This window comes from Myxine glutinosa, chromosome 4, assembly GCF_964187855.1.
Source record: "Myxine glutinosa chromosome 4, kmMyxGlut1.1, whole genome shotgun sequence".
NCBI classification, from domain to species: Eukaryota; Metazoa; Chordata; class Myxini; order Myxiniformes; family Myxinidae; genus Myxine; species Myxine glutinosa.
This window is the reverse complement of record NC_136264.1, coordinates 10,787,134-10,802,300: the sequence shown is the minus strand read 5'-3', so window position 1 is coordinate 10,802,300 and position 15,167 is coordinate 10,787,134. Positions and strand designations below refer to the sequence as shown.

Here is a 15,167-nt window from a genome sequence, read left to right as displayed (position 1 = left end):
AAACACCTCACCACCACGTAATTTAAAACACCTCACCACCACGTAATTTAAAACACCTTACCACCACGTAATTTAAAACACCTCACCACCACGTAATTTAAAACACCTCACCACCACGTAATTCAAAACACCTCACCCCCACATAATTTAAAACATTTCACCACCACGTAATTTAAAACACCTTACCACCACGTAATTTAAAACACCTCACCACCACGTAATTTAAAACACCTCACCACCACGTAATTCAAAACACCTCACCCCCACGTAATTTAAAACACTTCACCACCACGTAATTTAAAACACCTCACCACCACGTAATTCAAAACACCTTACCACCATGTAATTTAAAACACCTCACCACCACGTAATTTAAAACACCTCGCCACCACGTAATTTAAAACACCTCACCCCCACGTAATTTAAAACACCTCACCACCACGTAATTCAAAACACCTTACCACCACGTAATTTAAAACACCTCACCACCACGTAATTTAAAACACCTCACCACCACGTAATTCAAAACACCTCACCACCACGTAATTTAAAACACCTCACCCCCACGTAATTTAAAACACCTCACCACCACGTAATTCAAAACACCTTACCACCATGTAATTCAAAACACCTCACCACCACGTAATGTAAAAAACCTCACCACCAAGTAATTCAAAACACCTCATCACCACGTGATTTAAAACACCTCACCACCACGTAATATAAAACACCTCACCACCAAGTAATTCAAAACACCTCATCACCAACTAATTCAAAACACCTCACCACCACATAATTAAAAACACCTCACCACCAACTAATTCAAAACACCTCACCACCACGTAATTAAAAACACCTCACCACCATGTGATTTAAAAACACCTCACCACCACATAATTAAAAACACCTCACCACCACATAATTCAAAATACCTCACCACCACGTGATTCAAAACCACCACCACGTGATTCAAAACCACCACCACGTTATTAAAAACACTTCACAACCATGGAAACAAAAGTTTCAGGGAGTCGTTCAGTGACAACAGACACTGCCCAGATATGGAGACATGTCGATAAATGACTGAACCTGAGTTGCTGATTTGTCATGGTTTACACCAATCATAATTCAAACAATCATAATGCACAAATATATTTGTAACATACGTGATATCGCATTTTATAAACAATTGAAGTTGAAAAATTTTTTTTTCCCCAAAACAATCCCAGAAAAAAAAAAAATGGAAATTTTTTCAAAAAAAATACCCTTAGGACATACCGACGGGAGAGATAGGTGCATACCAAAAGTTTGGTACGATTTCACAAAAGTTTGAGGAAGTAGTTCAGTGACAACACAACACAGACACTGCACAGATATATATATACTAGCTTGGCTCGGCTCGCTGCGCTCGCCTCACCAAGCGTCGATACTGAGGAGCGGGCTTATTTTAGCTGAGGCTAATGACTGTACCTGAGTTGCTGTGTTGTCATGATTTACACCAATCATAATACAAACAATTACTTGGCACAAATGTATTTGTTGTGTTTGTGATATTACATTTTTATAGGCAATTTAGGTTGAAGATTTAGGTTGAATGTTTTTTTTTCAAGAAAGAACCCCTCTGCACATACATAGGGGAGGGGTAGGTGCAGACTGGAAGTTTGGGACGATTACACCTCACCACCACGTAATTCAAAACACCTCACCACCATGTAATTCAAAACACCTCACCACCAAGTAATTTAAAACACCTCACAGCCATAAAACACGTAATAAAAACACCTCACCACCACGAAATTAAAAACACCTCACCACCACGAAATTGAAAACACCTCACAGCCATCAAGCACGTAATAAAAACACCTCACAGCCATAAAACACGAAATAAAAACACCTCACCACCACGAAAATAAAAACATCTCACAGCCATAAAACACGTAATAAAAACACCTCACAGCCATAAAACACGTAATAAAAACACCTCACAGCCATAAAACACGTAATAAAAACACCTGACAGCCATAAAACACGTAATAAAAACACCTCACAGCCATAAAACACGTAATGAAAACACCTCACCACCACGTCATTTAAAAACACCTCACCACAAAGTAATTCAAAACACCTCACCACCACATAATTCAAAACACCTCATCACCACCTAATTCAAAACACCTGACCACCACCTAATTAAAAACACTTCACCACCACGTAATTATAAATACCTCACCACCACGTAATTAAAAATACCTCACCACCACGTGATTCAAAACCACCACAATGTCATTAAAAACACTTCACAACCACGGAAACAAAAGTTTGAAGGAGTCGTTAAGTGAGAACACAGACACTGCCCAGATGTGTAGATATATAGATAAATGACTGTACCGAGTTGCCGTTTTGTCATGGTTTAAACCAATCATAATTCAAACAATTACTTTGCACAAATGTATTTGTAATAGACGTGATATCACATTTTATAAACAATTGAAGTTGAAAAAAAAAAATTTCCCCCAAAAAAATTCCCAAAAACAAAAACAAAATTGGAACATTTTTCCAAAGAAATACCCTAGGACATACCGACGGGAGAGATATGTGCATTCCAGAAGTTTGGTACGATTTCACAAAAGTTTGAGAAAGTAGTTCAGTGACAACACAGGACAACACAACACAACACAACACAACACAACACAGGACAGACGCTGCACAGATATATATATAGATATAGATATATATATATATATATATATATACAGTATATATATACAGACGGCATTTAATATGGAATATTTTTTTGTGGGGGTGAACTTACTTTTCAAGATGACGTAGAACCAAAAGTTCATTGGAATTATGTTGAAATTATTCTAGATTTTGTTAATGTGACCTTTAAAAGAAACAAAAACCACATTTGATATTTCGAAGCAAATAAATTGATCCATGAAAGTGATGTAAACTGATATCGAACTCAATTCACGGACAGTACTGTGTTAAACTTTTGTACGTTTTCCAGAAGTATCTCTTTATTTTGCACATTAGCCAAAAAAAAATTCAACAAAAACAAAAGCGAAATTATGACTGGGATTACGGACAGTAAAATTACAGTTCAGTACTTCGTGTAACCCCCACGAGCATTCAGGAGAGTATGTACACGTCGAGGCATGCTGTTCACGAGATTTGCCAAGGTTTGGACAGGAATCGCTTGCCATGCAGTTACAATAGTCTGCTGCAATTCACGCACAGAGGTCGGCTGCTGGTCCAAGTTGTCGATTTGACCCGTTAATTCTGCCCACAAGTTCTCTATCGGATTCATATCCGGGGACATGGCAGGCCACTCCATATGCTCTACACCACTGTCAGCAAGAAAGTGTTGGATCATGCGAGCACGATGAGACCGTGCATTGTCATCTTGGAAGACAAAATTTCCTTGAAAGGCTGCACGAGCAAATGGAAGCAATGTTTCTTCCAGAATGACCCTGTACTTGAACTGGTTCAGGTTTCCATTCAGAACAACCAGGTCAGTTTTGCCCCCTGCATGAAAAGCAGCCCAAACGGTCACCCCACCACCTCCAGCTTGGACTCTTGGCACTATACAATCTTTGTTGTGGGCTACATGCACTTGTCTGCTCACTCGGACACGGCCATCTTGACGATAGACCAGAAATCTAGACTCGTCACTGAAGGTCACGTGATTACAGTGTCCTGGCTGCCATTGACTGTGCTCTCTGGCCCACTGCAATCGGCGCTGGCTGTGTTGTCTGGTCAGGCGTGGCTTTCTCAGAGGACGCCTGGCACGATAGCCTACTTGAACCAGTCGTTGGTTGACTAGCCTTCTGGATACAGGCACATTTGTCAGTTGCTCCCACTCAGCCCTAAGCCGATTAGCTGACTTGGTACGGCCATTGCAGACTAACCGGTGCAGCTGGCGATCATCTCTCCTTGTGGTTCTGCGTGGACGTCCTGGCCTCGGTATTGGAGTAGGGACACCCCTCTGAGCATTTCGTTTCAGGATCTTTGACACCTGACCTTGAGTGATGCCATACTGCCGAGCAATAGCACGCTGTTTCATGCCAGGATTTCGTAAAGCCACCACTCCATGACAAACAGCATTGTCGAGTTGACGGACCATCTCCAGAGGAAGCGGCAATAACTTTTGTAGACGTGCAGCAGTTGTTTTCCACTAATACAGAACGACACTGCCTTGTATACCCGACTGTGAAGCCAATCATCAAATCTACCTGTCCTTACATTTTGTCACGCCACCTGTGATATAATCCTGTTATTGACTTCTTGCTGCGAAAGACAATCAGTGACATGGTTCTTTCAACAAAGACATCACCGAAGGGTAAAAGAAACTCACCAGATTGATATACTGAGTTCAGAAAGTAAACCCGTCAAGAAAAAAAAATATTCCATATTAAATGCCAAGTCTGTGTATATATATATATATATATATATATATATATATATGTATATATATATATATATATATATATATATATATATATATATATATATATATATATCGATATATAGATATATATATAGATATATAGATATATAGATATAGATATATACAAGTGGGGTCACCGGTGGGGATCCCACGGGCATGGACATGTGTGACATTTGGACATATTGAGTTAGATGCTGCACCTGCACATTCAGTTTTACAAAATGGTTACTGGCAATGTATCAGATCCACAAATGATGTAATCTACACAATGTATTTACTTCTGACAACATGTGAATGCATGTGTGTGCACATGGGAAATACAGTTTGAAATATGTCATTACATGTCATGTGAAATGTGACTTCAAGAGCTCAAATCCTCTCCCTCCCACATCACACACACTGCACCGGGGAATGGATCAACCATGGGGGTATGGGTCACACACGGGGGGGGGGGGAGTGGGTGTCACACACACGGGGGGGGGGGGGTCATACACGAGGGGGAGTGGGTCACACACGGGGGGGGGGGGGGGGGACATATATATGTATACTGTATATCTACATATATATATAATACTGTATATATATATATATATACCCATTACTTGTTAATAGCCCTGAATATTCCCACTGATTATAGTGCACATTTCTATGTTAATACAGTAAACCCGCGCTACTTGCGGGTTCAACATTCATGGTTTTGACTATTTGCAGTGAATTTTTTCTCGTACTATTTATAATTTGTGGCCCAAAGCCCTCGGCTAGTCATGGTTACAAAAAAACAAAAAGTGTAGTGTGTTGAGGCGAGTTTTTGAGGTGGATCTTTTTGGAGAGGAGCATTACATTCAAGTGAGAGCTGAAGGATGTGATCAATCCCTATAATAAAGTCTATAACGACCTTCAGTACTGTACTATACTTATCTCTCTCGGCTCTCCGCATCAACACTGCGCTCCATGGAATCATAATCAAAATTGAATCACCGCACAAATAAATGGATGCATGGAAAACATAAGGGGATAGTGAATGTTTTGGTTGTATGGCTCACGCGAGGGTGATTCCCGTAAACCGCTCCAGTACGTGACACATGACTCCAGTATGTGACAAATTCAAGCGAGAGCTAGTGCGTGTGATCATTACCCATGAGGAAGTTGATGAAGACCTTCAGAAAAAAAGCAAAACAGTTTCCCATCACTAGTTTTCTCACATCATCATTCTCATAATAACAATTTCATCGTAAAGGTTGGTTCAGTAATACAGTATGTAATATGTTCATTCAATAATACATTTATTCTTTCGTATGAGACGTGCACCTAACCCCCTTTTTCCCCATCGACCCTTTGTATCAGTATTTGCAGTTTTGCTATTCGCTGTGTTTTCCAGGAACGTAACCCCCGTGAAGAGCGAGGGTTTACTGTATCTCCCTTTGGCACATGATTTTTCTTTGATCATTATTTTTGTCTACTCATGTTTATCATTTGTCTGTGATTTATTTCATGTACAATATTATGTCTTGCACTTTACCCTTGGTGATAAAGTGTGATACTTTTGTCTTTCATCTTTTTCCTCAGTTTTCTTCATCACTTTTATAAATCTGTCATTTTCATTCCAATGCTTTAAGTCCAAAATGGTGGCTTGTGGATTGGGTCTCGTCCGTCCGTCTGTGCGTGTGTGCGTCCGCAATCATATCTAAGAACCAATTCATATCTAAGGAATCATATCTAAGGATCTAAGGACCGATTTTGGTCATTCTTGGCACAAAGACAAAACATGATGGTGCACATATGTACATAGTTTTGTTTCCCGATGTGATCAAAGATGGCCGACTGACAGCCATTTTAGTTGTAAAAAAACCCCGATATTGAACACGTCCTCAACCATTTCTTGGACATGCATTTACTGATCTAGTTCAAACTTTGCAAATGATAATGAATGATGGCTTACATATGCACGTCATTTTGTTACGAGACCAGATCCAAGGTGGCCGTCTGGTGGCCATTTTGTTACTCAAACGTGTCCCCAACCATTTCTTGGACATGCATTTACTGATCTAGTTCAAACTTTGCAAATGATAATGAATGATGGCTTACATATGCACGTCATTTTGTTACGAGACCAGATCCAAGGTGGCCGACTGGTGGCCATTTTGTTACTCAAACGTGTCCCCAACCATTTCTTGAATATGCATGGTCCGATTTTGTTCAACCTTGGCACAAGTACAGTACATGACGTCATACACTACACATGCACCTGACTTTATTTTGTGATCTGATCAAAGATGGCGGGCTGGTAGACTGGCGGCCATTTTAGTTGTAAAAAAACAGATATTGACTATGTCCTCAACCATTTCTCTGACATGCATTTACAAATCTTGTTCAAACTTGGCACACAGATAATGAATGAAAGCTTACATATACACGACATTTTTTTTCAAGATCAGATCCAAGATTGCTGACTGGCAGACATTTTGTTATTTAAACTTGTCTCCATCCATTTCTCGGACATGCATGGTCCGATTATATTCAAACTTGGCACAAAGACAATACATGAGAGTATACATATGCATAAGATTTTGTTTTGTAATCCGACCAAAGATGGCTGACTGGCGGCCATTAACTCCGTACAGAAAAATTACTTAAACCACGGGCTCTCTGAAATTTCATGTCTTTTTCTTCTTGTCTGTCATCGTTTATGACGTTTATTTTTTCTCTAATTTTTATCTCTTGTTTTTCATTAGCATGCGACTGCAATCTGGAAGGCTCACAGCATTCATTCTGCAACAAAGATTCAGGACAATGCATGTGCCGTCCTGGGGTGACTGGACGGCATTGTGACCAATGCGAATTTGGACACTGGGGCTATCCTTCCTGCCGTCCATGCCATTGTAACGGACATGCAGACACCTGTGAACAGAGAACAGGCACATGCCAGGACTGCCGTGGACATACTGCAGGACACGCATGTGAGAGGTGTGTGTATGTGCACTCTGATATTTACAAAACTTCTGATTTTTCCCTAATTTCACGAAAATGACAAAGTACTGTACTCTCAACATAAAGTTGAAGTATTTGGTCTCGGTGTGTTGCACAAATATATATATCCATTTTTCATGCAATGATAAAACAGCTGCCTACCATTTCAAAACGCAATGTGAGAAAATTGTCGATCCACCACTTCAACCTTGCAGATTAAACAAAGTAGATTTGCACAAAATAAACAGGTGTTACAAACATTGAATTGTGGGTAGACTTGGTAGGGTTTGCAAGGTTTGAAAAGATCATATTGCTTGTGTAAATATATTAAACATTTAAGTCCATTCTTTTTTGCGAGCCAATTTTGAATGGTCAAAAATATTCCAAAGATTCCTGCCCTGACCTCATGCTCCCTCTGTCCCAAGGGAATTGAGTGTAAAAGGGTCAATTCCCAAGGGGGTTACTACGCCCCTTAGCTGGTCTTGAGGAATAGTCATCATAGTAAGTAGTAGTAGTAGTAGTTGTAGTCGTAGTATCATGAATCAAATACAGATCTAGATGAACACAGGTGACTATAATATACTACCGTACGTTGAGGTATGCTGGAAGTCCTGGCTGCCTCTCACATGATGCACCCTTGGTGTTGATATGAAAGAAAGATTCTTATTATTATTGGAATTAATATTACTGTTTTGTTCTGATTGATAAAATGAAGTTGTAAGTATAGGAGATGGGGCAACCATTCCCATTCAGAATGACCTCCTGTAACAGACAAAGGAACAAGAGTCAACCACAGTGAGTGGACTAGCATCACATATAGACCGGACCAGGTGGCACGGCACCCTTTTTTATATATGGATATCGCCCCATACAAGGCATATAGCCACTCTAGGTAAGGGGCTAGGAGAAGGTTAGAAAAATATAAGGATAAAGCAAAACAAAATAAAAATAAATAAATAACTAAATAAAATAAATAAAAAATAATAAGAAAACATCCAAGAAACAGGAAGTAGCAGAGGTCACGTAAAATGCGATAAAACCTCAAATATGTAGGAAGTATGAATTGACATTCCTCTTAAAGCCGAGTAGATCGCAGGATAATGGGAAATATGTTACAGGTAGTGAATTCCAGAGACAGACAGCACGAGGGATAAAACTATCAGCATAGCCTTTCGTTCTGTACTTTGGATCAGCTATAGTGTATGGGTGAGCGGAAATGGCAAACCGAGTCTGCTGGGTGAGCGGAGATGGCAAACCGAGTCTGCTGGGTGAGCAGAGATGGCAAACCGAGTCTGCTTGGTGAGCAGAGATGGCAAACCGAGTCTGCTGGGTGAGCGGAGATGGCAAACCCAGTCTGCTGGGTGAGCGGAGATGGCAAACCGAGTCTTCTGGGTGAGCGGAGATGGCAAACCGAGTCTGCTGGGTGAGCGGAGATGGCAAACCGAGTCTGCTGGGTGAGCAGAGATGGCAAACCGAGTCTGCTTGGTGAGCAGAGATGGCAAACCGAGTCTGCTGGGTGAGCGGAGATGGCAAACCCAGTCTGCTGGGTGAGCGGAGATGGCAAACCGAGTCTTCTGGGTGAGCGGAGATGGCAAACCGAGTCTGCTGGGTGAGCGGAGATGGCAAACCGAGTCTGCGGGGTGAGTGGAGATGACAAACCGAGTCTGCTGGGTGAGCAGAGATGGCAAACCGAGTCTGCTTGGTGAGCAGAGATGGCAAACCGAGTCTGCTGGGTGAGCGGAGATGGCAAACCCAGTCTGCTGGGTGAGCGGAGATGGCAAACCGAGTCTTCTGGGTGAGCGGAGATGGCAAACCGAGTCTGCTGGGTGAGCGGAGATGGCAAACCGAGTCTGCGGGGTGAGTGGAGATGGCAAACCGAGTCTGCTGGGTGAGTGGAGATGGCAAACCGAGTCTGCTGAGTGAGCGGAGATGGCAAACCGAGTCTGCTGGGTGAGTGGAGATGGCAAACCGAGTCTGCTGGGTGAGCGGAGATGGCAAACCGAGTCTGCTGGGTGAGCGGAGATGGCAAACCGAGTCTGCTGGGTGAGCGGAGATGGCAAACCGAGTCTGCGGGGTGAGTGGAGATGGCAAACCGAGTCTGCTGAGTGAGCGGAGATGGCAAACCGAGTCTGCTGGGTGAGCGGAGATGGCAAACCGAGTCTGCTGGGTGAGCGGAGATGGCAAACTGAGTCTGCTGGGTGAGCGGAGATGGCAAACCGAGTCTGCTGGGTGAGCGGAGATGGCAAACCAAGTCTTACGTCCAAACACTCGTATGGGAGGAACCAAGTTAGAAAGTCCAACAGAACATTTGCCATGAAAATATCTGTAGAACGAACCAAGAGTGGCAATCGATCTACAGTGAGATAGCAGTTGAAGAGTTGAACCCATCTCTATACCAACCAGGTTGACTATGCGTTTCTGGGGCCCATCAAGTAAAGATAAGTGGCAAGGTGGTACTCCGGCCCAAATGTGACAACAGTACTCCATGAGGGGACGTATAGTTGCCTTATACAGGTACAAAATGGCCTCAGGAGGTAAATACCTCTGCGCTCAATAAAGACAACCAACTCGTGTGGAAGCACTCCGAGCAATACCAGAAATGTACTTATCCCAACGGAGGTTAGAAGACATGTCCAGACCAAGAAGTCGAAGCTCCGATTATTCTGTTAAGGTTGAAGATCCCATGTGCACAGAGGGGAAAGACCTGTTTCTAGAATGAGATATGGACAACAGTTTCGTTTTCTTTGCATTGAAGGTTACCAGCCAGTCTTGCCCTCACTTCCACACATTCTCCAAATCATTATCCAGAGAAAAGTGAGATGGCATAAAACATGAAGACTTGGCTATTCCACCCTGAAGGTCGTTAATGAGCCAGTTGGGTTTTTTTATACCAACAATCCACCTCGTGCCTTGGCAGTTCTCTTGTGGCAATTTGATTCTTCATCATTGCCCAAAAGCTATATGGTTTGACAGTTTGACTGTGACTCCATATGGAATCAAATAAAAGGACAGATAGTACATTGGAGTCATCAGAAGGAACTCAAAGAAAGCAAAGAGCAAAGATGGAGTCATCAGGAACAACCCAAAGAAGCAAAGCACAAAGATGCAGTCATCAGGAGGACCCCGAAGAGCAAAGATAGAGTCATCAGGAGGAACCCAAACAGCAAAGATGGAGTCATCAGGAGGATCCCAAAGAGCAAAGATGGAATCATCAGGAGGATCCTAAAGAGCAAAGATGGAGTCATCAGGAGGAACCCGAAGAGCAAAGATGGAGTCATCAGGAGGAACCCGAAGAGCAAAGATGGAGTCATCAGGAGGAACCTGGTTAGGATTCAGGTTTCAGCCACTACTGCACAACCCTCAAACCCATCCAGACACAGCCAAACAAGACAAACAAATTTTATTTGATTATAATTCACTTCACTGCAGATAGACAAAGAAAGAGAGAATTTAGAGTAAAAGAGGAAAATGAACAACAACAACAACAAAAAAACGCAAGAATAAGCACGAATAAAGAAGTTCCGCATGGACGTGTCTTTGTTTAATTGGCTTTTGTGTCCTCGTTTTCTACAGGTGTACAGATGGCTACTTTGGAAACCCTATTCTCGGATCTGGGGAGAAGTGCCGGCCATGTCCGTGCCCTGAGGGTCCTGGATCTGGGCGAAACTTCGCACTCTCGTGCTTCCAAGACCCCCACTCCCAGCACATCGTCTGCAGTTGCCAAGTCGGATACACAGGTTGGTAATTGATATGAGGCCATTGAGTTACGACACCATTAGTGAAGATTTTTTTTTTCACCTTAGATGTTGCATCTTTGCATATTTAAAATGTTCACATATTTGATCACTTGGGTCAGGGGGCATGACTAATCATCTTCTGAAACATCTCTTGATATGAGGGTCCAAAGAATGGTTCATTGATATTTCTGCTGTCGGAGTATTCGTGGACTTTGTTCTCGTTCATTCCCATTCAATTGATATTTTTCAAAGTCTCCATGAGATATTTTGAAAAGAGTCGGTCAATGTGTCCGAGCAACTTGACCAAACTACTTGCTCGGGGTGAGTTGTAGTTAATTACCTGCACTCGGTGGAAGCGCAGACACGTGGATGTAGCACAGGTAAGACGTGCCAAATGGCCTCCTCCCGTGCCTAGTTTTACCTGTATTTCCTTGCTTAAATCTTGTCAATATGGAACATTTCTTCCTGGTTAAGGCAATTTTAATGTTTGAAGTTGAGATCTTTCAGAATATTTTCACTTGGCAAAGTTGTTTTATCGTACGCTGATGACTTAGTATTGAACGTTGGAAGTGAAAAGCAACAAAAGAGATTTTTTTTGTTTGTTTTTTTGTTTTTTGTATACATGATCGAGGCTCGTGTAAGAGCTAACATCAGTCACAAAAAATATAAACGGACAAAAAAAACATATAATGAAGGGAGCGGGAGACAAGATGGAGAGCAGGGACACCGGGAGATCTGTGGGAGGGAGAGGGCTTGGGGGAAGGAGGCATGGGAAGGGGGGTGGGAGAGGTAAAAAAAAACACATGGACACTGCAAGGACTTCCAGGAAAGAAAGAAGTTGGAATTTCAAAAAAGTGGATCTGGGGTGAATTAGCGGGGGTAGAAAAGATCAAGGTTTTGGATGGGGGAAGATGAGAGATGGTGGTGAACAGCTGTTTTAAAGACCTGGAGGGAGGAGTGGGATTGAAGGGAGTGGGGGAGTTTGTTCCAGAGGCGGGAGAAAAGAGGAATGAAGGAGTGAAGGTGAGCAGAGAGCCTAGATTTTAGCAGTTTAACCATGAGAGGGTTGCTGGCAGATCTTGTGCGACCTGTCCGAATATTTGGGGAACAGAGCCCAGAGAGAGCTGGGGGAGCAAGGCAGAAACGGAGAGGAGTCGGTAGAAGACAGAATATGACCACCATATTAGGTCGTCCACCACCCACAGCCATGATCTTTTAGACCCTCACCACCCACTAACCAGACCTTCGTCTTTGCGCGTTTCCAGCTTTTCCTTCCATTTCTGTGATTGAGTTTGCAGCTGTATCCATCTTTTTCACCGCCATGTTCTCCCCTTGTTCTCGTTCTTCCGCACGTCCCTTATTTCTCCAAGTCTCCCTCTATTTTCTCCCTCAACTCTGCTGTTGGTGTTCCTCCCTCTCTTTTTCCACTATTTTATGGTTCTGTTTTAAAACCTGTATCAGACCAGTATTGACGTATGGTAGCGAAATGTGGGTATTGAGGATCGAAGATGTAAAATAATTAATGGAATAATACGATGGATGTGAATGGATTGTCTTTGAAATAATGAGTTCTGAGTTTAGAAATATGGAAGAGATTAAAAATCACTATTAGTGAATAAGAACTTCGGAAGAGAAGACCCAGTTGTTATGGTCATGTGCAATGAAGGTCAGAAGAAGAAGCTCTAAAGAGAGAATAAACCTCACTGAGAAGAAGAAAAGCGAGAGGACGTCGTAAAAATACATGAATTGAAAGTGTCAATGAAAATATGGAATGTTTTCGTTGCACAAACCTTACGCATTAGATAAATCCATATGGAGGAACGCCGCCATCATTCGACCACAAACCTGACGCATTAGATAAATCCATATGGAGGAACGCCGCCATCATTCGACCACAAACCTGACGCATTAGATAGATCCATGTGGAGGAACGCCGCCATCATTCGACCCCAAACCTGACGCATTAGATAGATCCATATGGAGGAACGCCGCCATCATTCGACCACAAACCTGACGCATTAGATAAATCTATATGGAGGAACGCCACCATCATTCGACCACAAACCTGATGCATTAGATAAATCTATATGGAGGAACGCCGCCATCATTCGACCACAAACCTGACGCATTAGATAAATCTATATGGAGGAACGCCGCCATCATTCGACCACAAACCTGACGCATTAGATAAATCTATATGGAGGAACGCCGCCATCATTCGACCACAAACCTGATGCATTAGATAGATCCATATGGAGGAACGCCACCATCATTCGACCACAAACCTGACGCATTAGATAAATCCATATGGAGGAACGCTGCCATCATTCGACCACAAACCTGACGCATTAGATAGATCCATATGGAGGAACGCCGCCATCATTCGACCACAAACCTGACGCATTAGATAGATCCATATGGAGGAACGCCGCCGTCATTCGACCACAAACCTGACGCATTAGATAGATCCATATGGAGGAACGCCGCCATCATTCGACCACAAACCTGACGCATTAGATAGATCCATATGGAGGAACGCCACCATCATTCGACCACAAACCTGACGCATTAGATAAATCCATGTGGAGGAACGCCGCCATCATTCGACCACAAACCTGACGCATTAGATAGATCCCTATGGAGGAACACCACCATCATTCGACCACAAACCTGACGCATTAGATAAATCCATCTGGAGGCATGCCACGATCATTCGACCACAAACCTGACGCATTAGATAAATCCATATGGAGGAACGCCGCCATCATTCGACCACAAACCTGACGCATTAGATAGATCCATATGGAGGAACGCTGCCATCATTCGACCACAAATCTGACGCATTAGATAAATCCATATGGAGGAACGCCACCATCATTCGACCACAAACCTTACGCATCAGATAAATCCATATGGAGGAACGCCGCCATCATTCGACCACAAACCTTACGCATTAGATAAATCCATAAGGAGTAACGCCACCATCATTCGACCACAAACCTTACGCATTAGATAAATCCATATGGAGGAACGCCGCCATCATTCGACCACAAACCTTAACCGCATTAGATAAATCCATATGGAGGAACGCCGCCATCATTCGGCCACAAACCTTACGCATTAGATAAATCCATATGGAGAACGCCGCCATCATTCGACCACAAACCTTATGCATTAGATAGATCCATATGGAGGAACGCCGCCAGCATTCGACCACAAACCTGACGCATTAGATAGATCCATATGGAGGAACGCCGCCATCATTCGACCACAAACCTGACGCATTAGATAAATCCATATGGAGGAACGCCACCATCATTCGACCACAAACCTGACGCATTAGATAAATCCATATTGAGGAACGCCGCCATCATTCGACCACAAACCTGATGCATTAGATAGATCCCTATGGAGGAACACCACCATCATTCGACCACAAACCTGACGCATTAGATAGATTCATATGGAGGAACGCCGCCATCATTCGATCACAAACCTGACGCATTAGATAGATCCATCTGGAGGCACGCCACCATCATTCGACCACAAACCTGACGCATTAGATAAATCCATATGGAGGAACGCCGCCATCATTCGACCACAAACCTGACGCATTAGATAGATCCATATGGAGGAACGCCGCCATCATTCGACCACAAACCTGACGCATTAGATAGATCCATATGGAGGAACGCCACCATCATTCGACCACAAACCTAACGCATTAGATAGATCCATATGGAGGAACGCTGCCATCATTCGACCACAAACCTGACGCATTAGATAAATCCATATGGAGGAACGCCACCATCATTCGACCACAAACCTTACGCATTGGATAAATCCATATGGAGGAACGCCGCCATCATTTGACCACAAACCTGACGCATTATATAAATCCATATGGAGGAACGCCACCATCATTCGACCACAAACCTAACGCATTAGATAGATCCATATGGAGGAACGCTGCCATCATTCGACCACAAACCTGACGCATTAGATAAATCCAT

General features: G+C 42.9%; 1 protein-coding gene across 1 annotated transcript in view; it reads left to right on the top strand.

Annotated features, from left to right (window-relative positions):
• LOC137424409 (laminin subunit beta-1) overlaps positions 1-15,167 on the top strand; it is a 193,138-nt gene that overhangs the window by 112,076 nt on the left and 65,895 nt on the right. The window contains exons 21-22 of the mRNA XM_068111835.2: positions 7,183-7,414; positions 10,991-11,154. Of these exons, the coding sequence (XP_067967936.1) occupies positions 7,183-7,414; positions 10,991-11,154 (396 nt within the window). The remainder of the gene's footprint in view (positions 1-7,182; positions 7,415-10,990; positions 11,155-15,167) is intronic.